At 38.1% G+C, this 26,215-nt stretch overlaps 1 protein-coding gene and 1 long non-coding RNA gene across 6 annotated transcripts in view; one reads left to right on the forward strand and one right to left on the reverse strand.

The window, feature by feature from the left end:
* Nucleotides 1-3,076: 3,076 nt before the first annotated feature.
* LOC144655508 (receptor-type tyrosine-protein phosphatase F-like) overlaps nucleotides 3,077-26,215 on the reverse strand; it is a 30,445-nt gene continuing 7,306 nt past the window's right edge. For 3 of the 5 annotated variants that reach the window (XM_078515751.1, XM_078515749.1, XM_078515750.1), the window contains exons 5-20: nucleotides 20,971-21,297; nucleotides 20,080-20,361; nucleotides 19,201-19,515; nucleotides 18,832-19,125; nucleotides 18,270-18,569; nucleotides 17,634-17,936; nucleotides 16,795-17,145; nucleotides 16,106-16,232; nucleotides 13,972-14,168; nucleotides 13,587-13,771; nucleotides 13,140-13,229; nucleotides 10,495-10,743; nucleotides 8,272-8,483; nucleotides 7,682-7,722; nucleotides 6,416-6,512; nucleotides 3,077-3,416 (exon numbers count right to left, since the gene is read on the reverse strand). In XM_078515751.1, coding sequence (XP_078371877.1) covers nucleotides 3,215-3,416; nucleotides 6,416-6,512; nucleotides 7,682-7,722; nucleotides 8,272-8,483; nucleotides 10,495-10,743; nucleotides 13,140-13,229; nucleotides 13,587-13,771; nucleotides 13,972-14,168; nucleotides 16,106-16,232; nucleotides 16,795-17,145; nucleotides 17,634-17,936; nucleotides 18,270-18,569; nucleotides 18,832-19,125; nucleotides 19,201-19,515; nucleotides 20,080-20,361; nucleotides 20,971-21,297 — 3,572 coding nt within the window. In that variant the 3' untranslated portion in view covers nucleotides 3,077-3,214. Of the gene's footprint in view, nucleotides 3,417-6,415; nucleotides 6,513-7,681; nucleotides 7,723-8,271; nucleotides 8,484-10,415; nucleotides 10,744-13,139; nucleotides 13,230-13,586; nucleotides 13,772-13,971; nucleotides 14,169-16,105; nucleotides 16,233-16,794; nucleotides 17,146-17,633; nucleotides 17,937-18,269; nucleotides 18,570-18,831; nucleotides 19,126-19,200; nucleotides 19,516-20,079; nucleotides 20,362-20,970; nucleotides 21,298-26,215 lie in introns of those variants that run through there. The other 2 variants (XM_078515752.1, XM_078515753.1) reach the window with 2 other exon arrangements.
* LOC144654238 (uncharacterized) lies at nucleotides 21,677-24,481 on the forward strand. Its single transcript, XR_013570883.1, has 3 exons — nucleotides 21,677-22,204; nucleotides 22,539-22,664; nucleotides 23,913-24,481. It is a non-coding gene; the product is annotated as an uncharacterized LOC144654238 (long non-coding RNA).

Genomic DNA, 26,215 nt, shown 5'->3' on the forward strand with positions numbered 1-26,215 from the left:
CTTTTTGAAAGGACTGAGAATAGATCATGGTTTTCCGATTAAACGGAAATGGAACAACTTTTTCCGCCTGTTATAGCTAATTAGATGCAAAGTGCCGTTTGTTTCAATTTGCACAATAAGATTTCAGTTATTATTCATTGTCTACGAGTAGATTAAATTAGCAATCCTTGCAGTAAATACAATGTCTCGTGGTGGAATGCAAACTATACTCTTTTTAAACTGCTTGAAAATCAAGATACAATGTTTACGTATCACAGTTTTCCCAGAAAAATATATTGAAAACAGCAGCATATTTTCTGAGACAACTGAAGTAAAATGTTTTTAGGTGGCAAAGTATCCATAGTGTAAAAAAACGTTACTGAAAGGAGGCGGCTTTTTATCGCACACGTAAAAGCCTGTGATACCTGCGAAACTCACAAGTAACCTTGAAAAATGAGGCGGTATCTTTTTGTTCTATTGTTTTCTTTTGATTTGCACATAAAAATTCCACGGGTATTACATCACATATCACCTTTTTTGTCACGCCTTTGGAACGTACCACAGGCGAACATTACACAAGCCTGTGTATAGCCGTCCCGCTCCGCTAAAAATAATCGCGATTTTTTGAGCGGAGCAGGACGGCTTGTTTTCTATCTTGTCTTTTGTTTCGGAACTAATTCTTCTTTCTTTCAAAACTGTGGCCATGTCATGTGGAAGTCATTTGACGAGAGCAATACTTTTTTCTTTTAAGAGCTGCACTGCATGGTGATATTACACTTCTCTCGAGCAGTGGACAACACCGGAAGAAAAAAGTAACCAAAGCGTAAAATGTCAAATCATCGACACACACCTATTGAAGATATGACGATTGTGCAGGCTTTTGAGAAATGTGGCCGCGATTGGCGTAGCGTGCCCAGCTTAATGATTGGAAATATTTATGTACATTTTATTCGAAATAAAAAAGTACTTTTTTAAATTCTTACATATTTTATTGGCAAAGCACCACATTTTACTGTATTGGTAATAGATCTCTATTATGAAACGTGGATCGCGAAAAATTAAGATTTCCTGATTTCGAGTTTTCTGTTTACCGTAATTACGGTAATATCGATTTAGTGAGTAAGATATACACATCATCAAACTTCAATCCGAGAGCAATAACTAATGTAACTTTTATGTCAATCCGATCTTAGACTACCGTAGAATCCCACTTTCCTGAGGGATAATGAAACAGAGAAAACAAGCAAGCAGATAAATGTACTTTTAATGGGATAACTAAGTGAATTTAATAAGATTTTCAATAGGCGGAAAAATGTGTTCCATTTAAGTGAATTTTCCGCTTAATCGGAAAACTTTGTTGTCACTTTCATAGCCTTTTTTGTTTTCGTTCCCAATTTTTGTGACGTCCAATAATTTCTTGAATATTTGTTATTGACATTGTTGCATAAGCATAATTATTATGCTAATTGCTCCTTACTATACTCGTAAATTTTTGATACAACTGAACATGGTCTTTGCATTTTCCGTTCTCACAAAAAGAAACGCTTTTTGTTTTGCCTTTTTTTTAATTTATTAGATCATATAAAAGAATTTGGTCGCCAACTTTAGACGCTCGGGATCTTTTTCTTTGAATAAACCTGTATACAAAGTCCCATTCACAAAGAAACAAGACCCGATAGTTTTATTTACTTTTGTTTCAGATTCAGATTCAGATTTTTATTATTTCACACTATTTACAATAATTAAACAATATTAACACTATTTACAGAAAATGCAATAATAAAATAAGGAAAATATACAATAGATACAAAACCAAAATAAAATGTGCTCAGTGACCAAAGAAGCATAAGCTATCGTGTTGGTCACTGACACGTTCAAAAAAACAGACAAGACACATAAATTACTAGAAATAATAGAATATGAATAACAAACGTATGTAGAATAAATATGTTAAAAGATGAATAAATCAAACTAAATATAAGCTAATTTGCAGAAAACAACGAAATTATGCACAAGAGTAGGATTGGTTATTTAAGAGATAAATATTATAGTGCTTGTAATAGGAAGTATAAAGCAGTTTTTTCAAATCAGTTGGAATAGTTTCCCAAAGTTTTGATGAAACAAAAGAGAAGGTAGAGGTCCCGTAGTTATTATTTGCTCTTGGTCTATGAAAGTTCAAGTTAGCAGCATATCTGGTATTGTGGGTATGAACTTCAGAGGCCTGAGTAAGTGTTCTATGGAATATTGTTGGAATGTTTATTGAGTCATTTAAAATTTTATGAATAAAAAGAGCCACTTTAAATTTGTACACATTTTCAAATTTGAGAATTCCTAAAAGATTGAAATGTGGTGTAGCATTTTCCCTGCTATAAGCAAAGAAAATGCTTCGGACACATTTATTCTGCTTAGTTATAACTTTACGTAAATTGGTTTTACAAGCACTGCCCCAACTTATTATAGCATAGGATAGGTATGGATATATGAAAGAATAGTATAATTGTTTCAATGTATGAAAATCAACAAAATATCTTAATTTATGAATAATTGCTATATAATTGCTATATGTTTCCAAAATATTGTAGTCCCTTGTTTTTAATTGCATGCATAACGCTTTTTAGTGTTGTACCAGTACTGTTTTGTATTAAGAAGTACACGTTCATCTTCTTTCCAAAGAGAATCGTATATATTGCCGGCTTGGTTTTAGGAAATAGTTAATTTAGTAGAAAACGTCTCGGTCGCTTTTTGCGACTGAAACGCAAAAATCGCGAAAGCTCTTGACATCCGAGACGTTTTCATTCAAACCTTGACAAACAAGTGCAATGGTTTTAAAAAACAAATTAAGGAGATTAAAACTCGATCATCCTATCCCCAATAGGAATTGCAGTAACCCGCTTTACATCGAGACCTAAGATACAAGATCACACCCTTTTGTCGTAGAAAAGTTTTATATTCTAATGATGATTTTGGTGCACAAAAACGTTTAATATTCCCTTTTATACCATGCCATAGAAAATACAGCCAATCAGAATACAGGAAAACCGTTGTATATTCGACGGTATTCAACCCAACCTTCCCATAGTGCCCTGCGACTGTATTCTCGATGAAATTTAGTAAGCGGATCTAGGTTCGATTTAAGCTTGTGCGTATAAAATTGCTAAGAATATAGTCTCACAGAAAATTACTTAAAATCAATGTGATTGCTCTCCCCCCTCCTCAAAGTAATGTCCACGGTTCTCTACAGAAAAGTGTTCTCAGAGCCTCCAGTTTCTTGTGACTTTGATTCTTGTACCGCATAGTAATCTTTAGATTCGTCCAATTTCTCAAAATCAAAGTAATCCACTTCCTGAAGTATCAGCTGTTCCATTCTGTCTAATAGTTGTGAAAAACTCGGCCGCTCATCCGGGTCTTGTTTCCAACATTCCTTCATCACAGCGTAACTAGCGAGAAAGCAGATAGAGCATGCATTAATCCTGTCCAAGAGCTCTTAAGTAATTACGCACATACATTTTTTAATGTTCCTGCCTAGTACGACAACAAAAAGATGCGCAACAATCTAAAATTATAATTAAAGGCCCTTTTTCAGTGGCTCATGTAGCACTTTTTATTTCGATTCTTTTGGACCTAGAAAGAAAATTAGGATAAATAAACGTTATGGAAGTTGGCCAAAAAGACCAAAACTGTACATTTCAAGTCTCAAACTGGCAGGTTTTACTGGATCTGAAGAAAAAATAAGCTGTAATCTTCGTGGTTGTACTTCAACACGTGGGACCAAAATCGTCATTTTCAGTGAATCATGTAGCACTTTCTTATTTGATTCTTTTGAATTTGGAATGATAATTAGAATGAATCTACGTGATGGCGATTTTCCAAAGTTACCCAGACTGTACATTTCAAGTCCCATCTGGCGGTTTTGTAGGATCTACAGTGAAAATAAGTTTTAATCTACTTGGTGGTATTTCGACACGTGGACCCAAAATCTTCATTTCAGTGAACCCTGTAGCACTTTCTTACTCGATTCTTTTGAACCTGAAGTGAAAATTAGAATGACTCCACCTGATGGCGGTTTTCCAAAAAGTCCCAAACTGTGCATTTCAAGTATCAAACCGGCCGGTTGTGCTGGATCCGAAGTAAAAATAAGCTTTAACCTGCGAGGTGGTATTTCAACCCAAGGGCCCAGAATCGTCATTTTCAGTGGTTCATGTAGCACTTTCTTATTTGATTCTTTTGGACCTGGAGTGATGGCGGTTTCCGGAAAAGACCCAAACTGTATATTTCAAGTCTCAAACTGGCCGGTTTTGCTGGATCTGGAGTGAAAATAATCTTTAATCAACCTTGTGGTAAATCAGCACGAGGGCCCAAAATCGTGATTTTCAGTGGCTCATGTAGTTCTTTCTTATTCGATTTTTTTGACCTGGATTGAAAACTAGGATAAATCCACGTGATGGCGGTTTTACAAGAAGACCCAAAATTTAAAATTTTAAGTTTCGAACTGGCGGATTTTGCTGGATCTAGGGTGAAAATAAACTTTACCTTACGAGGTGCTATTTCAACCCAAGGGCCCAAAATTGTCTTTTTCAATGGCTCAGGTAGCATGTTCTTATTCCATTCTTTATAACCTGTAGTGAAAATGTGGATGAATCGACGTGATGGCGGTTTTCCAAAAAGTCACAAACTGTGCATTTCAAGTAACAAACCGGCCGGTTGTGCTGGATCTAAAGTGAAAATAAGCTTTAATCTACGTTATGGTATTTCAGCACAAAGACCCAAAATCGTCATTTTCAGGGGCTCATGTAGCAATTTCTTTTCGATTCTTTTGGAACTGGATTGAAACTTTGGATGAATCAACGTGATGGCGGTTTTCCAAAAAGACCCGCACTACAGTTCAAGTCTCAAACTGGCCGGTTTTGGTGGATCTGGAGTGAAAATAATCTTTAAAGTACGTGGTGTTGTTTCATCACAAGGGCCCAAAAATCGTCATTTTCAGTGGCTCATGTAGCACTTTTTTTTTCGATTCTTTTGAAACTGGATTGAAACTTTGGATGAATCAAAGTGATGGCGGTTTTCCAAGAAAATCCACACTATATTTCAAGTCTCAAACTGGCCAGTTTTGCTGGATCTGGAGTGAAAATAACCTTTAATCTACGTTGTGGTATATCAGCACAAGGGCCCAAAATAATTATTTTCAGTGGCTCATGTACCACTTTCTAACTGTGTATTCGATTCTTTTGGACCTGGAGTAAAAATTAGGATGAATCCACGTGATGGCAGTTTTCCAAGAAGACCTCAACCGAACATTTGAAGTCTTAAACTGGCCGGTTTTGCTGGGTCTGGAGTGATAATAAGCTTTGTAAAATTCATTAAATATTCATGCGGGTGCAAACTGGATTGAAACTTGAAATTAGGATTAATCCACGTGATGGCGGTTTTCGGAAAAGACCCATACGGTGTATCTGAAGTCTCATACTGGACGGTTTTGGTGGATCTGGAGTGAAAATAAGCTTTAATCTACGTGGTATTTCAACACAAGATCCCAAAATCGTCATTTTCAGTTTCTTATGTAGCACTTTCTTATTCGATTCTTTTGGACCTGGAGTGAAAATTAGGATGAATCGACGTGATGGCGGTTTTATAGAAAAACCCAAGTGGTACATTTTATGCTTCAAACCGGCTGGTTTTGCTGAATGTGGAGTGAAAAACAGCTTTAATCTACGTGGTGATATTTCACCACGGCTCGGTAAATATCCACCACTATTCACCTCCACTTCAGGCAGTTTAACGTTATTCTTGACATAATTTGAGATTCTTAAAAATTATACGTGCTGTGATTTCGCTGAAATGGTGAAAGAATTGTTGCCAAATAACAATAGCAATAAATTTCAGCAAGATCCAAATTAGTCCAGTCCCTGAACTCTCTCTTCCACGCGCCCTTTATAGGGGTTGAACCCAGGCTCGCGAAGTGAGAGTCCAGGATAACTTGCATGCGCATGCTCAGAACGAACCAATCAGAAGCGAGGAGTGTGGCGTCACTTGCTTGGGACGCGCGCGCTAGGCTAAAACTGGCTCGCTCAAATGACGAATTCAACTACGCGACCGAGCGCGCGAATAAATGCAAGAAAAAAAAAACTGTGCTCAATTGCATCCAAAACCAATTCAATAAACAGCTACAAAATACTAGGAATAGTTGACGGATAGCGATTTTTGTTTTTGCCGTTAACTTTTAGCAGACACTGACTGCAAAGCTAGGCTTTTTAAAGCTATTCCAGTGATCCTGCTTTAGTATACGGTCGCGTAGTTGAACTCGTCATCTGTGCGCGCGCGTTTTCAAAAGGGCTGCCAAATATGGTTTTCCCCCAATTTTTCGCGCAGGGTTCAGCCCCTATAAAACGCGTGCGGAAGAGAGAGTTCAGGGTCTGGACTAGATCCAAATATAACCTACCATTCATCCGAGCACAGGTCAGGTTTGTCCATCCTGTAACCAGTTTTCAAAAGACGGATAAGCTTCGCGTTATCTAACAATGGGTAAGGTGAACCACCTAAAGGAGAAAAAAAAGGTATATTATAATTGGACTTCATGGAAAGATTAACAAGTAATTTATTAACACAACATGCATATAAAGCAGACTGATGTGGTCAGAAGAGAATAAACGAAATTGTATTAGGCTCCGAAATATGGTTATTTTGCAAATGTCGGTATTCTTGGTTTTCACGCGACGTCATAAAAAAACCAGAATCGCAAGACCCCCTAGAATTTATCCTTCTCTGGCTATTAGACGTCCTTAATATATATATCTTGTTGCAGGTATTTAGCTCGATACCATTTGCCATCTTTAAGATAGAGCCGTTTGAATTTCGGAGTTTCACGCCACACGAGATCAAAGACGGCCGCCAGACCGGCTATCACGTTTTCTTAAAAAAAAAATGCTTCATCCTGCGATTTTTAACATTCGGAAAAATTGTTTTGCTGCAAGTGTCTATGTAAATGTTTACTTGTTCATGAGCGTCATCTGACCGAGTTTTGTAGCAAAATTTTATGCCAGATGTTTTTATTGATTTCCGGCCGTCATGTTGGAGTCCAAGCAGTTGGGCTCCAACATGGCGTTTCCATACTGTGCTCTCTAAATTTGTGTCAAACATTTTGACAGATAACTCGAGTACAGAATAACGTACAGACCTGAGATTTGGACGAGTAGTTAATATTATAGTTTTCTACAACCTATGACATTCTTGATTTTTTTCTCAATAGTTTTGGATTTATTTTTTCGCGGCGTGACAGTGGCGTGACAGTTAAAACCACCTATACAGTTCCAACATAAGCCATGTTATTAGAAAGTTGTGGAGAATAACAATGAAAGCAAAGTAAGTAAAGTAAGGAACAAGGAAAAACATCTTCTTTGTAAATGCACGAGGAATGATGGCGCTAATTTAGAAATATTATTATTGTTCGAAAGGTTATTACTCGCTGCTCGTACGCATATAAAGCCATAAGTTAATTAATAAAGAATATCTAAACACGATCGTTTTTTCCACCCAGCACTCTCTTTGGAAAGGAAGTGACAGGTGTTATGTTTCTTGATGATAGTAATAGCAAAGTTCATTTTTCTTGACATTACGAGGAGCGAATGTGCTATTCATTAAGTAAATGAACTGGCAGTGGCTCCGTTTAATAAGAAAACATTAAAAAAAAAAATAATTTAACATTTACCAAGAGTTGCAATCTCCCACATGACCACTCCAAAAGACCACCTGATATGCAACAGAATAAAGAGAACAAGAACAATAAAACAGACATTTTGTTTTACGTATTTTGAAGGGAATGATAAAGAAGATAGGTAAATAAGGAAGGTAGAATATAATACAAAAATGTTATTTAATAAAAAAAATTGTCCGGCAAGAATAACTGAGCTTTTGGACTCGTCTTTGCGATACTAATGCAATAAGAAAGAATATCCGTTTCTTTGAAAATTATATCGAGCAGGAAAAACCCGTACAGCAAGTCTGGAGCAAGACAACGCATTGACTTAATTGCTTTGCATGTACAGTCAAGTCTTTTTTAACGGACACCTCTATAAGACGGACAACTCTTTAAGACGGACACTTGGTGTTGGTCCCGTCCCGGTTGTTTTTAGTAATTTTACTGTAACTAAACTCCCTGTACGACGGACACCTTTCTAAGACGGACAGATGTAGCCGGTCCCGACGGTGTCCGTTTTAGAGAGAGTTGACTGTGTTGTGTCACGCAACTTCTTAAAGACTCCCTGATTCCCATACGTGCATTCACTGGGATATACTTACACATCACTTTTGGGAGTGAAGATCTCTTCATAAATTGACTCAGGTGCCATCCACTTGAGTGGTAGTCTTCTCTGATTTTTTATTTCATACACCTCGTGATATGCTTGTCTCATCAAACCGAAGTCTGCAACCTTGACCACTTTGCCGTGGCCAACAAGAACGTTACGTGCCGCAAGGTCTCTGTGAACAAGCCCCTTCTCCGCAAGGTAGTTCTAGAAGTAAAAAAAAAAAAACTTAGGTTAGTTGTACCATTCCAATGGCAAGTTTCTGAAAAAAAGCGGTGAGCCGGAAACAACGATATAGTTGTTATTTTTACCAAGCTTTTAACACGTAAAAAGTTATTGAACGCCGATGATGTTTTATTCCTTTAATATTATTTTGGACCATTCTGTTAGGCAGGAAGATAATATCCAGAAATGTAATAACAAAAAAAAAATCATAATAACATGAAAACGTCCTTACTAATCTTTCTTTTCTCTACATTTTACGTTCATTAAAAACGAGCAATTGCCTAACTGATATACCGTTATGATAATCTGATACAAACCACAACTGTGACCTTTCACGCGAAAACGTTCCTTAGGACTTGCCGTTTTGACACGGACAGCCGCGCGTTTGCCGTTCAGTAGCCGTGTGCACGGAAAGGGATGCCGTTTGAGCCGTGTAAGCTATCCGTGCAACATAAATTAAGGGCCGTTTGAGCCGTGTGGCCGTTCCTTGTAAAGCAAATTGTCAGCCGTTCGAGCCGTGTGACCGTTCCGTGTGAAGAAATTGACTAGCCGTTCGAGCCGTGCAGCCGTTTCGTGTGAAGAAATTTACTTGCCGTTCGAGCCGTGTAGCCGTTCCGTGTGAAGAAATTTTCTAGCCGTTCGAGCCGTGTAGCCGTTCCGTGTGAGGAAATTTTCTAGCCGTTCGAGCCGTGTAGCCGTTCCGTGTGAAGAAATTTACTAGCCGTTCAACCGTTCCATGCAAAGAAAACTTTTAGCCGCTCGAGCAGCAAAAGCTTTCCTTTTAAAGTTCGTCAGCCCTTGAAGCGGCTCAAGCTACACGCTACACATACAAGAAAGCAGCGCAGGACAGTTAAACAATGGCGGCCTTCTTTTACTAAATTTTGTGACGCGCGTAGAAGCATAAAAGCGAAAGACTAAGAGAAATAAATCTGCTTAGATGCTTTGACTTTGAAATGATTTCGCAGCGCGGGACAGTTAAACAACGGCGGCCTTCTTTTACTAAATTTTGTGACGCGCGTAGAAGCATAAAAGCGAAAAACTAAGAGAAATAAATCTGCTTGGATGCTTTGACTTTGAAATGATTTCGCAGCGCGGGACAGTTAAACAATGGCGGCCTTCTTTTACTAAATTTTGTGACGCGCGTAGAAGCATAAAAGCGAAAAACTTAGAGAAAAAAAATCTGCTTGAATGCTTTGACTTTGAAATGATTTCGCAGCGCGGGACAGTTAAACGCGCGGCCGTTCAGCATCATCCGTGTGAAGAAAATTTACATCCGTGTATTCGTTCGACTTCATCCGTGTGAAGAAAATTTACATCCGTGTAACCGTTCGACTTCATCCGTGCGAAAAAAAATTACATCCGTGTAGCCGTTTAACTTCATCCGTGTAACAAAAATTTACATCCGTGTAGCCGTTCGACTTCATCAGTGTGAAAAAAAATTACATCCGTATAGCCGTTCAACTTCATCCGTGTAACAAAAATTTACATCCGTGTAGCCGTTCTCAGTATCCGTGTAGAACGGCTCATCGAGCCGTTTCTCATCCGTTCGCTTGCCGCGCGTTTCGCCGAACACACTGACTCCGTAAGGAACGTTTTCGCGTGAGAGGTCACTGAACCAAATGTTACGGTCTTAAAAATAATTTTGTTCGAACTGGATATTCCTAGAACCGGCAGACATGAAATAACCATAAGAAAAGTAAATGAACAATATTTTGAAAATTTCAAAACATCCATGTTACGGATTAATAAACCTTTTCCACTATCTGTTTAAAATGGAATATATCCGCTAGTGATTGTTATATATATCTTTTGATATCTTTATTCGATTAAATAATGTTGTTATTATAACTTTATATTTTCTCTTACTGTGGGAACAATAATTACAATAAGTTTTGATTGACGCTGTTACTTTACCTGCTGAACAGGCAATTTAGCAGGCAAAGCGCGCAGATTATGGGTGTTTCTTTGTTGTTCTTATTGTTTTTATACTGACCATGCCTCGTACTATCTGCCAGGAAAATGACAGTAAGTCTGCTGGATGAAACGACTCGCAATCTTCACTGCATTCATCATCTCTCTTCGTAGTATCATCTCTTTCTTGCTTTGTAGGCGAAAAGGCAACAAGGGGTACTTCACATTCGTTACTAAACTCAACACGAGATTGGTCAGTGACGTCACGGGCGATAGAAGACACGCTGTTTTCTTGCAAAGAAATTGGTTCATGTCCATCCTCTAGACTAGCCTAAAAAAGCAAAGAGTAGCTCAATTTTGATAAACTAATATTCTAACGACTTAGAGGCTCGGGGAAATAAAACAAAATATATCACATCGAGATCAAGGAGTGCATAAATCATTTCTTTTAATTTGTTTTATTTCCCAGCCTCGTAGCCAATAGTTTGTACGAAAACCAAGTAAAACTTACGACATTTGCAACGGTTTACTTACATCTCTAGAAATCGCGGACCTCCGAGTCCGCGAATAGTATGTCCAGCGGGACATTGACCGTAGAAGCGAACGCAAGAATTACAAAGAAAATGTATGGAGAATGAAATGTTTTATTAAATAATTCTTGACAAATTAACAAATGTAAAAATGTGAAAGCGGAACACAATAGATTGATGTATTAAGAACCACATTGTACAAGAATTGAAGTGCAGACTTCGAATTTCATTTGTATTCATGAACGTTTTCTGCGAACAGTTTTTGAGGCGTAGAGGAGAAATGTATGGCGAAAACCGAAAACTTAAAGTTTATAAACGGGGATTATCGGCAAACTGAATGTGATCGAAAAAATGTGAAAGCAGATTTGATAAAACTATACATGAATCTAACTCACCAAATGATTTGGAGAAATTGCAGAATACCCCGCATTTCTAGCTACACTGTGCAGCCAGATACTCGGCTACGCGTATACGCCGACAAAATTTATTCATAGCTCTCGAAGTTTACTAGGAAAGTGGCTACGCGTCTACGCGTCTACGCAGTCGAAATTTATTCATAGCTCTCGAAGTTTACTAGGAAGTGGCTACGCGTCTACGCGTCTACGCATCAGTCAAAATTTATTCATAGCTCTCGAAGTTTACTAGTAAAGTGGCTACGCGTCTACGCGTCTACGCAGTCGAAATTTATTCATGACATTCGAAAATCACTCACGAACGTTTGTCTATGCCATCAAGCAAATAAAAATATTTGTGTTTCGAAATTGTGACGAACAACGAGAAACTACAAAGTTAATAACACAGTGAATCGATAATTGTCAAAATCTTACCTCGTCCTGTTTCGTATAAAATGAATGTTGTTGAACGGCAATAGCTTTCGACCTTCGAACAAACGGCTTTAGTTAGTTTTAGTGTGCTTCCCTTACAAACAAATAAAAGCTAACCGCAAGCAAACCAGAGTGGAACTAACCACAAGCAAACTAAAGTGGACCTCACCGCGAAATACACCCGACAAAAATTTAGTCAGCGATTAAAAACACGTTGACGAGTGAGAAAATTATTCTTACAAACTACTTTCGTTCCCAGTAGCGTTTGATCGGACGGTCCGCGTAGCCATTTTCGGTGGCTACGCGGAACAGCTTTAGTTGCGGGGTATTCTGCAATTTAGCCAATGATTTACATCTCCTTCCGATTAGATTTCATTTGTATCTTTGCCGTTAGAAAACCACAAAAAATCGCATACTGTAAACACACGGCGGCAGTTCACATTGAAATCCCAAAATCCGCTGTCTTTGAGCTACGATATTTCAGCCGTCTTTGCTCCAATTTTGCCGCAAAAGCCATCGTTTGAAAGATCTTTTGCTCCATTTTTATTATCGGGCAATATTTATGACCAGTGGTTTTCCTACTTCACAAAATATTACTCTGTGTAGGCTGCATTTTTGTGTACCATCGTAGATGTATATGAGCCCAAAGTCAGGCTTTCGAATCAGCGGCTATTACCAAGTTTCGCGAGCGGTTAATGTAAGATGCATCAAAATTCGCCGACTTCAATGTCCGCGATTTCTAGCGATGTGTTGCCTAGAATTAGGCTACAGTTACTTTATGTTGTCAAACGATTAGAAATATCTACTCAAATGAAACGTTAAACCATACTTAGTACTTAAAGTTTTGTTATTGTCACCCGACCCTTTCCGTATATAACTCCAAAATGTTGTTGTTAAATGCGGTTAGGAATTTTCGCTCTGAGTCAGAGACTTGTCCTTCCGAAAGGCGACAATTGGAAGTTTTAGAAAATAATGTTTGAGCTTTGTTATTTCTCATGTCTGCGAGAACTAACTATGGTTAGTTTAACCCTATTCAGACCGGGCTTTTTTGGACCTTCTCCGACCAATCCTACTAAAGTATTGACAGATAAATTTTAGGAAAACTCAGAAAGTTTGGCAGCGTTTGGTTAAATCTTAAAAAAATTAGAAGAGTTCAAAGTCAGCGCGGGCTTCAAAAGCCCCCCCCCCCCGGTCTGAATAGAGATAATTTCCGGCAACACCGTATCGTTGCATTTTTGTTTTGTTTTTTGGTCTTTTTGTCAAAAGTCACTTTCATATGTAATAGGATGTTTTACCTTCATGATTTTTTTAATCTGCTTTGCCATTATATTAAGACCGTACCAGCAATAGAGATTAAGTGCTATTATACATACCTGTTCAGAAACTGTTCTTTGTATCTTTGTTTCTGCATACTCAGTATTATCTTTGCTACGTACGATATCGTGGGCAGTGTGGTTTATAATCTAAACAAAATTAGATGGGTAATAGAATAGAGAGATGACGCTAATCGAAGGTTTTAATGGTATTCGAGTCCATGGCTTCCACCAAACCACCGTGATGCCTTACTCGTCAATAAGCTGTTCATTTTCATAATTTACATGCAATAAGTTGAGCATCTACAGGTCTTTCTGTCAAAATTCTGACAAAATTCCCGAGTTATTTATAATAATTTTTGCTTTAAAAAATACATTTTCTGTAAAGCATGTTTATATTTATTCATTTTAGCATTGTCACATTAAAAAATATAGTCCAGCTATAGTACCATGTCAACATTGGATGACAACCAAAAAAACCTGTAAAAACAAGGTTTTTAATCCTACCTGTCGCCTTTTGCGTATTAGCCACTGACGCAAATCTCCATGAGCTACATACTCGATGACAAGATAAAGAGGTTTAGTCGTCGTCCAACATCCCACAAAACTCAAAACATTCTGGTGCCTTCCTATTTGCTTCATGAGCTGTATCTCGCCAAGAAACTCCTTTCTTTGCTCTTCGCCAGCGTTGTCTGTAAATAAATAAAAGATTAAATGGCCGTAGTGCCCATCAATATAGGAACAACCTTGCAATCATATGACGTGCATTAATAGATCGGATTTTCAATGAAAATTTGTATAAAGGCAGTAAATATAGCAAATAATGTACATTACGTTATATTCTCATTTCTCTCTTTTAAGTGAAAATACTATTACTACAGACAAAACTTACCGTGTAATTCTTTAACGGCAACAAACCGTTGTCTCATCTTTCTCGAACCATCCTGATTATTATTAAAGTACTCCCAACCCTCTGTACAAGTTGCCAAGTGAACCCTTCCGAAGGCTCCCTCACCAAGCGCTGCGACAAATGTAGTTCTTCTTGGGTGAATTTCATGAAGCTCAAGGACCTTGATGTCTTTCTTTGTCCTGAAAAAAGACAGTAGGTTTCTACAGCGTCCCATTATTTCATTTCATTTACTTATTTATTTTTTGCTATTGCTTTTGTTTTGATTTGTTTTTTTGGCCTGGAGCTAGGTTACGTCTTAAGTAAATGGATAGCAGTTATCATGCTAACACGCCGTCTTTTCTAGTTACAGCAACAACAACTACAACAACGCCACCACCACTACTAACGACATTTTCTGTGTAAAAAAAAAACTACATGTACTTTCATTTTTTAAGTGAGTGGTAAGTGCTCTGTCATTGCACGGACGGCTATCACCAAAACTTGTTTAAATACGGCAATAATTTTAAGAAATGAAATCTTAATCTGTTAATAAAAGTCCCTTAAAAAGTCCTTTCCGGCCTCAAGATAGCCTGCGTAGCAAGCGTACCCCTGCGAGCGAAGTGCTGCTATGTGTCGCGCGCGAACGAAGAGCGAAAGAGCGAAAGATTCTGGCCGCGCGAAAATTGGGGCGAGAGCAAAAAAGGGAAAGGAGCGGGGAGGGGGTGGGGAAGCGAGGGAACGCTTGCAAGCAAACCCCACGATTCTGAAAAACGCCCACCGATTTTTCCGGTTGATTTCACTCGTTGATTGACAGCTTATCAACAAATTAGCCAATTACATTTGACTGGAAATAAAATTTACTTCCTTCAAAACAAAATTCTCCACGTGAAACCTTGTCAAAATATTCAAACCCGCGAAACACTGTTGTGATGTCCGAAACACCAAGCGATCGCTACAGAGTTTGTCGATGCAATTTTAAATTTAAATTTGGTACAGTATTCAGCCGGGAAGAGCTGGTTATATTTCTTTAGAATATCTTTGTAAACCCTAGAAGCGAAAATATTCATACGAGAAATCCTTGCCGATTTTTGTAGAGCTGTTTGAATCGAAGTTGTGGAAAACCCCAAGCTATTTTCATTGCGCGTTTGTCATCCTTGCGCTCGCAAAATTAGAAATTTTGGGACACTATACGAACTCGTACAGAGTTCGATAGGAAGCGAGGCTGTTGCTTGAAAAACTCAACCAAAGCCAATGTTTCAATCTACTTTATTACTAATATATTGCAATATAACCGCTTACTACAATAGTGCACAAAGAAATCTTCAGTTTTTAATACGTATCAAAGTTGTAAACAGTGGCGAAGAAGCTCACCTCAATCCCGTCCAAGTTTCATTTGTATCATCGGCTTTCGTCTTCAACAAGAGCGGCTAAATTCTCATTAAATGCGGAATTCTTCGATTTTAGTGAATCAATAAAATGCCTGTCCATGGCGGCTTCAGCTGAAGCGTACACAATATTAAATTTCCCTCGGTGTATGTCCTCTACACAGTCAAACTTTTCATTATTGCGGTTTTCGGTGAAATGCGACAGCCAACGAACTTTGAAAAACAGAAACAAACAAAATGGATCGAAATCTACCAATCACAACTGACAGACTTGACCTTTTGACCCGAATGAAGCGAACTTCTGTTTCCCGAGAGGTCCGCTAAGATGATTGACGGCAGCAAAAAGCATAAACCGTTGTTCTTTGATCAGCAAGCATGAATATGTCAAACTTGTCAATCAACATAAATACGCCGCACCAATCAGAGACCCCGTTCGTGGGCGAACGGGTTTTTCAGAATCGTGGGGTTTGCTTGCAAGCGTTCCCTCGCTTCCCCACCCCCACCCCGCTTCTTTTCCCTTTTTTGCTCTCGCCACAATTTTCGCGCGGCCAGAATCTTTCGCTCTTCGCCAGAATATTCGTTCGCGCCCGACACATAGCAGCACTTCGCTCGCACGGGAACGCTTGCTACGCAGGCTAGCCTCAAGAGTCCTCATGGGCCCGATGAGGATAAGTAGTAAGTAAAAAGTCCATTCGAAACTCTTTCTCAAAACAAACCGTTTGTTCTTCAAGAAATCGTCAAATTGAACGTACCTTTTGACAGTACCGCTTTGTTTCGGCCTTGTTTTGTAATGCATTCTGACAATAACTAGGACGACCGCGAGGAAAACTAAACAGGCGACGACAAGAGACGTTGTCAGAAAACTTTCTTGCGATGACCCTACGAATATGAAAAGAAAAGATGGAAATAACTAAGGAATGATAAATAATAAAGATGGTACATTTTTAAGCTCGGTAATAAATAATGAAGACGAAGTGTTCAACATGACACGAGCATGGGGCAAAGAAAAAATCTGAGTCCCCGACGGGACTCGAACCCATGGCCTCCTAGATACTGGTTGGGTGCTCTTTTTTTCTTTGTCCCATGCTCGTGTCATGTTGAACACTTCGTCATCATTATTTATTACCGAGCTTAAAATGTACCATCTTTATTATTTACTAAAAACTTGATGATTTCGACATTGCTGATCCTAGCAGTATGCAGGGCGTGTGTCACATATCAACCTAGCAAATGGCCCAGCTCACAACGAGTCTCTCGTAGCTCAGTTGATTAGAGCGCTCAACCCGTATCTGGAAGGCCATGGGTTCGATTCCCGTCGGGGACTCATGTCCCATGCTCGTATCATGTTGAACACTTCATCTTCATTAACTAAGGAATGACTACTTTTTTTGATATATCTTGTGGTTTTTTAAATTTATTGCATGAAAGAGGAGGACGATACCTGTATTTGGTGCGTCTCCAGAAACTCTTTGCGCCTGTGGTTGGCCTCCCCCTGTAGTTATGGGCCATGCTTTTGAAGGAGAATGGCTGCCTCCTTCTTCGTTCCAGGCTTTGACTTCAAACAAGTAGGTTGTGGTACAGTTAAGAGCTAACTTTTGATGACTGACATTTGAGTCAGTGACATTTGTTATTCTCCACTCAATGTCTTCAGATCCTGGTCCCTTTTGTTTGTATTGAACAGTGTAGAAGAGTATTGGGCAGCCATTTGACGGTGGCTTATCCCACGTGATAGTCACGTTACATCCTGGAACTGTTGTTTCAGTATTGCTTATAGCGGGTGTATCAGGGCGGTCTGCAAACAATGTTGTTGATGTACATGTGGTGTATTTTAATTGATTTAAGTGCCATGTTGAGTTAAACTCAGAAATAATCACTAATCAATCTGCAGTGGACTGTACTTTTAACGAGCTTTGTAAAAGTAATTTAAGCGCGCTTCATTAGAAGTTAATTTGTGCCTTCACTTTGTTTTTATTTCTTTTCATAGTTATATATGTGTGTGCAACCTGCCACTTCACAGAAGTGCACTTTGCTTTTCTCCTTTTTTTCAAAATTGGTAGCTTTTAAATAATGCTATGTAGTTAGATCTATTACAAAATGCATGCACGCGACATTCTTCCTAAACGTGATTTTTTAAAATGTTGCAAAAAGGAAATAAAAGTTGATGACGCACAATGCGAAGTTAACTGAATTATTTGATTTGTGTACTTTTTTTAAATGATGCAGAGTAGATTCCTTAAAAGGTATCTTATTACCTTAATGATAACTGAGATTTGTAATTACCTGTGTTTTTCGTTTTGATAAGCTTATGAGATGGTAAGCTATACCCAACACTGTTCTCAGCCATAACTCTAACTTCATAATACGTATCTTTCTTCAGGTTTGCAAACAGGCAAGATGTTGATCGTAAAGCCTCGAACGAAGAACAATTATACCATGGATCTTTTGAACCATTTCTTTTTATCTGGGCAAGATAATCTGTAACAGGTCCTCCAAGTGCTTCTTGTGTTGGTGGGCTCCATGTGATGTTGATGGAGTTACACTGCGCAGAATCTGTCTGAAATATGGTTGGTGGATATGGAACATCTTTAAGAGAGAAAAAATCACAACATTCATTAGCCAAGTATGTTTGGTTCTTACTTCAGCGGAATATTTTTCTGGTCATAAAATTATGAACTAGAATGCAGTTAAGTTTAACCAATTTAATGGTAGGCCACTTGTGCCTGGCAAGTTAATAGCTCCGACACGTGCATATTTCTGTTGCTAATTCGTCCGAAGGACTTAACGTATTCTTTTGTCCCCTAAATTGGACGTGATTCTATTAAGATACCACACTTAATCGGTTTAACCGGTTACCATTTATACCCTTGGGCGAAGGAAAGTTCTGTTGCAAAATGCCCATCTCAAACACATGATTACCTTGAGCTGTACTCAGATACCATTCCGTGCTGTTACTGTGTCCTAGCTCGTTCCAAGCAGACACAATCACCTCGTACACCTTACTGTAATGAAGCTGTAACTCGTATCTGGTAAAAGTCGTATTGGCGATGTTCACTGATGACCAGTTTTCGTCCTTAATGACTGGCCCAACTATTCGGTAATGTAGAGTGTACATTGTAATGTGACAGTTATTGTCCGAGGGTCTTCTCCACATTACTGTTACATTTCTTCCAGTCGCTTTCGCTTCGTTGTTTATGATCTCGGGAGGCTCAGGAGGACCTACAAGCATACAATAAGTAGTTCCTGATTTAATAAAGTTACTTTTCACGACGAGTAATAGTGTCCCAGCCGTAACATTTAATTTTTGTTATTATAACTAACAAATCAATTTCACAACCACAAAAACAGCAAAAATTAACTAAATTAATACTAAAATGAACTAAATGGGCGATACGTATTATTCAGTTTGGTGTATTATGAAACGAATTATTCAATCAATCTATCTTTTGCTACTAGATATATTTGTTTGCTGCAAGTATACCTGTATAGTCTGCCACAATTGACTCGTTAAACCAATCGCTTGGTCCCTTCCTGTTAATTGCTTGTACGCGTACATAGTATTTTGCCTCGTTTACCAAACCTGTAAACAGACAGCTCCTGATCTTTGAGGAAGTTTTGCAGTTGTGCCAGTCTTCGTGTTCCATTCGCACTTGAGCCTGATAAGCAGTTATCGGTCCTCCTCCAGAATCGGAGGCTGGTGATTCCCAACTGACGTTGAACACGCCGCACTTAGAGTCTTCAACGTCCTTTAGCGATGGTTTGAAGGGAACTCCTGCTTTTACAGAAAAAAAAATCAGACGTCAAGTCTAAGCTGTATTTACTTTCCATATTCACTACAAAAGGCATTTACCTTTCTCAGTGGACACTGACACCATCGAATCCTCGTCGAAATCACTGTGTCCACGCTCATTCCATCCTAGGACAATGATATCATAAGCCCGGCTACATTCTAACCACAGTTGATAAAATTGTTTGTTGTCATGGGGATAGTCAGCGTACATGTTTTTAGTTTGCCATGCCGTCCTGTTACTGCCTGAATGCACGGACTCCCTATAATGGATAGTATAGCGTGTTACCGGACAGCCTTTCCTTGGAGGAGGTTCCCACGAAAGCTTTACACTGCAGCCAAATGATGAAGCATGTACAGTAAACTTGTCGGGTCTTTCTATAAAGCAAAACAGAAGTTAATAATAAAGCGTTACGTGATTCTACATGAGGTACATGATGTCCGACTCATGATTGTTTTAATGCTAATTTTTTCACATAAATTGAAATTATTTGCACAATGCATCGACTTACATAAAATTCAATATCATTGACCCTAGCTTAGCTAAACCGTATAAGAAATGGGTTTCGAATTCGAAAACAATACGTATTGTTTACCACTTACTTTTAAAATGGCCATATAAGGTCATAATAATATTCTATAATAAGCTATACACAATGTAAAATAATTCAATAAAAAGCTACTTTCCACGAAAGCCGTGCTTTAGAGTACTTGTTTGACATAACATTTAATTGCCCAAGGGACTCTGCTTCATAGGATGGCTCAACTGTAGCTTAAGCTATTTTCGTAATACGGTTTGTGCGTGGAAATGGTTAAAGATATTAAAATATCCTAAAATTCTGTGCGAGTCGATTCCATCTCTTGCGGCCTAAATATTATGGGTTGTTGTTGCTATTGCTGACATGAAGGCAAAATATCACGGATCATGCCATTTCACCATACCTGCAATTGTCCTTATCACCTTCTTTGCCCACAAACCAAAACCGTAAGTGTTCCGTACTCTTGTTTTTACCTCATAAATCATATTACTCTTTAATCCATGAAAAACATGATAATCAGGGGAGCGGTGGCTTTCATTATGAGCTGTTTGCCTTCTGTCATTCGTGGAGTCCAGTTGCAGTTCATACTCAGTGTATGGCGAATTCCAAACAACATATACGGATCTTCCGCAGTTGTCAGAGTCTGCAGACACAATTTTTGGAGGCGGTGGCAAATTGAAAATCTCTGTGGAAAGAATTGTATCACAAAATCAGCCAGTAAGGTGATCATTCACCAATTACTTAATAATCTTATGCAATTGATTGGATCTGATTGGATTGGTCCCCTGTCATCACCATAACGTGCTTGGGGCAAAGTTAACTGTTACTTTTTCTTAAAGTGCGACTTCTATAGCCGGGAACACTGAATCAACCGAGGAATATCAAATCACCAAAGAAACCAAAAAATGAACATCAGAATTTCAACACCAATGCTAGTTTGCATTTCAATGCAATGTTTCAACTTGGAATTTAGAGAAAGTTTCAATTCTGTGTTATAATGTATATAATTCATTTTTACTGTCTTAGTTTTGACCCCAGTTATAGTAGTCGTAGTGTAACATGCACTAGAAGGTGCTCAGTTGATGCGACTTCAGAACAGGAGTTGTTGCAAATATTCCGAGGATATTATCTACACCCGGCTAATTTATCAATGCAGAAACTTCTCGTACAAGCCTTTCGCATACGACTTCAATAAGAGATTGTTTTCAATCAAGTTTGTTTCCATAACGGGTGGTCAGCCTTTCATTCATTCATTTACTTATTAGACATTTATATAACTTTAGATATGACTTACCCGTGTCCCATAAATTTATGTCATTTTCTTCCAGAGTAATATTGGAACTCAGCACCGCGCACTTGTATTGCCCAAAATCTTCATTAGAAAAGTTTTTAATCCTCAGTGACAACCATCCAGTTGATTGCAGGCAAACATTAGGAGGATCAATTTTGTAAGACATGTTATATTTGCCATTTTCTTGAATATCGGTTTCGTTTAACTTCCATTTCCAGTAGTAAAGGTCTCTCCCTTGATAATCAAGGCTGCTGACTTTGCAACTTAATGTTACACTGTTGTTATCGCCAGACGGACTAACTGCTGTTACTGTGGGCAGCGATGGTGGACCTGGGATTTAAAATAAGGTTAAATTATTACTATTGATAGATTATTTAGCTTGCAAAATATACTTTTTTTTAAGGAAAACAAATGATAAGAAATAAGAACATATAGCTTACTGCCTTATGATAAGAAAGCAAATCTATGTAACATTTATGATCTCATTTTCCATGGGCATGCATGCTCACAAATAAATTTGCAAACAAGTTGATGAATAATTTACGGATGTTATTGCAGCAAAATCCACTAGGCGCTCTCGGCTCATGGACGATCAGTACCAAAGGGTGAGGTCGTCAATAGTAGCGGAGCACCATACCCATAAAAAAAAACACATGAAAAAAAAAAAAAAAAAAAACACATGAAATAAAATAGGTAACCTATGCATCCGAGTTTTCATGGTCATCATGGCTAGCGGCATGCCTCGCGGGCGCGTACGGCGGCGTACGTACGGTGTTGCGCACATCCGGGATCTTGAAAGGTCTTGACAACTCGCGCAGTACTGGCGCGAAATAATTTTGCAGTGTGAGGTCTCTTGGCAAAGAAATTTTCAAAATTACTACGTATTTTTAAATCCTATTCAGCTAGTCTGAAAGTTAGAACTTGAGACAAACATATTTATTTTGGCTCCTTGTTATGCCGATGACTACAAACGAGAGCAGAGTAAACTTAACTTCGAGGAAACAGGGTTTAAGCGATTTGCGACGGGAAAGAGATCGCGAGAGATCCAGAAAACCCGGACAGAAAGCAGGCGAAAAAGTATAGCAAATCGCCTGTCGAACCTGGTAGCAAAGTAGCGAAGAAAAGCGACTAAAATAGCAAGAGAGGTGCCGAGAAAACAGGCAAAGAAATAGCGGAGAACAAGGGAACGGAGATAAAACGAGCAGACGAGTGTACCTACTGCGGCCAACTGGTGAAGGTGAGTACAAAACTGCAGTGTTTCCGTCATTTAATATCTCTACGTTTTGTCTTAAGCTTACTTTATACGCAAAGTAAGCTTATATTTACGGCACATTTTACTTGCTTTCCCCACTAAGCATTTGCTTGTGACATGAACAATGTTGAAAAATACTATTCGTTAAAATTCAGTTTTACCAGGTTTTACTGATCAAATAGGAGGATTTGATTATGTAAACAAATAATTGTTGGGCCTTCGAGGAACGAATTCACAAAGAATATCACTTCAACACATCTCGAAGAAAATTAAGCTTACGATTTTTAAATGCTTGCGATATGATTATTTTGTTTTACAGTGCTGGAAGAGCAGCTGAGATGAGAATGAAAGTGATGTCAGTTTGCACGAAGCACCTGGAATTTCGTTAACTCCGAGTGAAATAGATCGATTCAGTGTATGCAGTTTATTGATATTCATGATGGAGGTAAAATTACTGTTCATTTAGTCAGAATAAATAAACTTCAGCTTCATTACTTAGCTCTTTCGTTCCCAAATATATTAAATAATCCACTTGTCATGTAGTTCTGTTCACTATTGAGCGTTCATGTGGATTACATAACAATGTCAACAATTTTGAGATTTTGAGGTCTGTTTTGCTGGTTTCATTCAGAATGTCAACAGTAAATGTTATATTTGTCATAAAAAAATCACGATCTTGTTGTGGAATTTGGAAAATCACAACAAAGGTTAATGACTACTGGAAAAATTGGAATCTTTGTGAGTAAATTCATGCCATTTTAGACACTGTATGCAGCTGTGCATGCAAACTTATTATTAATTAAATGTGTATCTTTAAAAATCTTAGTATTACTGTTAAGAGAAAAGCTTTTAAGATGTGGCAATGTTTTTCCTATGCATGTACATGTATATATAGGGGTAGAGGGGAGGGGGAGTATTTAAAGGCCAAACCTTTTAATTAAGAGGGGGTGTAAGGGTTTGCAGTGATGCTTTGAGTTTATTAAAATATTTACAGTAGAACCCTGCTAACTCGAACTCTGAAGGGAAACGAAAATGAGTTCGAGTTAGCGGGGTTTTTCGAGTTAGCGGGGTTGATTGAATATTTTATTTGCCAAGTTAATAATTGATAGTTTACTGATTTTTAAGCACTTCAGTATACAGTACTGTGCAAATTGAACTTATCTTGCCAGAAACTCTAAAGCGACCACACATTCTTTTGTTAAGAGTGGAAAATGACTGTCAAATACATGATCTGTTTATTGCTATAATCAATGGGCAACCGTTGCGAGTTGCAAGTTCCGGAATTCGAGTTATCAGGGTAAAAAGTTTGACCCAAATTTTGTTCAAGGGAACAAAATTTAGTTCGAGTTAGCGGGGTTTTCGAGTTATCCGAGTTCGAGTTAACCGAGTAAAAATGACTGAAAAGTGGGGTCAAATCCAAGGGAAATGGAAGTGAGTTCGAGTTAGCAAGGTTGTTCGAGTTATCCGAGTTTGAGTTACCGGGGTTTTTTTCTGTAGTTGACTTCGCAGTTATCAGTAAAAAAAAATAGTCTGTGCTGATACATCTCTGTTAAATATATAAGGTATCCTTTCGCATCCAGTGGTCTTGCTTCACTTTATACAAGCTTGCGTTAAGTGTTTTGTTGTATAAATTATTGATATTCATGCCAATTAATCAATTTTAATTTAATCTGTGGCATTTGACTTTTTTCAGGGTTAACATGAGTTTCAGAATTTGCAGAGCCACAGACACAAAAACAGAAAGTGGACAAGGACATCAAAAGAAAACAGGAAGGATTAAGATTATCCAGCTTGATGTTTGGGTGTCTTCATGATGCCATTTTCAAGAGACTAGTAAATTACATGTAAATTGAAATCAAGAAAAGCTGCAAATGAGCAAAGTTTATATTTAACATGTTAACGTATTTACAGTGTACTTCAGAAAACAACTTCTTGATTGACCAGTCTCTTTCACATCTTTTTAGATGTAACAAGGGCATTATGAAGTGATCTTTTTAAGAATATGCAGCCAAAACAGTAACAGCAGAAATGAATGGGAGTTTAAAATTGCTATTTTCAATGTTTTGGCTGGTAAGAAACCACATGTGACCAAGCTAAAATCTCTTTGGCCGGTAAACATGACCTGTAAGTGTCCAAATATTTTGAGCCCTCGACTGCACAGGACTTACATGTAGTTGTCTAATTATTGTATATCATAAGATCTTTGGTTGACCTTGGGGGAGGTAGTGGAGTTAAAAAGCAATGTAATAATTTGAATTTGGATTGGTAATGCTGAAACTGCGGTGGTACTGTAATTCCAAAGTATAGACGTTAAAATCGTGATTGCAAGCAATATGCAATACCAATTACATTCTTATGTGTTGTATGCTGCGTACAATTTATAAGAACAGCTATAATGTTAAAATTAGTGAAATATTCTAAAGCCAGATAAAACTTGCAGTATCCATTAGGTACCATGAAGCAACCAAATTGTGACTCATTTGCTTACTTTGTGAACTCCATGACGAATGGGCAACATGACTCCACAAAAATGTGTACAATAAAGCATACAAATTTTTAAAAGAGCAGTCAAAGTATTGATGCTATATTTTTTCCTTGCATAGTTTTATACACAAGCAAACATGAGTCTATTTTTTCTGCGTAATCAAAGAACAAAACTGAGTTTGAGACTCACAAACAATATTCTATCTTCCCAGAATTTTTGTTTTTTTATTTCTGTAAGTGAAGTGAAACCACTTAAGAGGAAGGGGACTCAAAAAGACATGTAAAAGTAAAAAAGGTGCTATCATCCTTTTTTTTTGGGGGGGGGGGGGGATTAGCTTTCACTCTAGTTTGCTTGTGGTTAGCTTTCACTCCGGTTTGCTTGGCATTAGCTTATGGCAATATGCTGTAAACCCTTTGCTACAAGTATGACCTCTGCCATTTCCATTCAAAATTAAAATATAGGCAAATAGTGAAAATAAAAACAAATGAATGAATTAAAAAAAGAAAATTAACCATATTCTTAATGTAGATGTATATTATTTCCTTTATACTCTAAATGTTAAGTGATTTGCTAATTTACCACGTGATATGCCTATCTACCCCAACATGCAGCCCTACTACCCCCTCCTTATCTACACGAAGGTTACATAATTACCCGTTTTGCAGCATAATTTCCCATACAGACTTCTGGATCATAATGCTGTCGGTGGAATTAAAACGTTTTGATTGATTTTGTTTGTTCTCGGCTTATTTGGTGTTGCTGTATACGGTACTCCCATATAAGGGCTATACGGGTATGTGCTGCTCAACAGGGTATGCCTTTTGCCTCTCTGACTCTGAAACAGGGTATACAAATCACCCTTTTGACTGTGGAACACTATCAAGTTTAGCTATGAAACTCCGCTCCTCTCATTGGTTTTTCTCCAAGCCACAGACAAAGTCAAGTGAGCGCTTTGTGATGTACGCTAGTGTTTTTATATCTATCTTCATATATTTTTCATTGTGGATATTGTCTGGAACAGGGTACCTATTTTGCACTGTTTGTCTGGAACAGGGTCGCAAATTGAGCCGTTTTTCTCCGGAACAGGTCCAGAGTCTCAGCGACTCAGTGGCACACCCCTTTAGTAAATTTTAGGGAGTACCTCTTCCCCCCCCCCCCCCGGGACACGGTAAAAAAAAAAAAGTAAGTAACAATATTAATATTTATAAAAAAAAATAAAACGAATATTATATTCTTAGCCTTAAAATTGTACAATGGCTTGAATTCAGGTTTCAATAAAGTGCAAAATAATTAACTGGGGAGCTCCGCTTTTAGGCTTGCCTAAATCTATATATTATTCCTAGGCTCCGCGCAGTCATCAAAGCAATAGAGTGATGCAGTGTTGACCGACGTTCATTCTTTGTATCCCTTCGGTCAACACAAAACCGTAAACCTTGTTATGATCACCACGTAGCCATTAAAAAATTCAAGTTATGCGCATCCATGATCCAATACAATATGATGGAATAAAA

The sequence above is a fragment of the Oculina patagonica genome, chromosome 5 (genome assembly GCF_052425735.1).
Source record: "Oculina patagonica isolate OP01 chromosome 5, crgOcupat, whole genome shotgun sequence".
In the NCBI taxonomy this organism is placed as follows: domain Eukaryota; kingdom Metazoa; phylum Cnidaria; class Anthozoa; order Scleractinia; family Oculinidae; genus Oculina; species Oculina patagonica.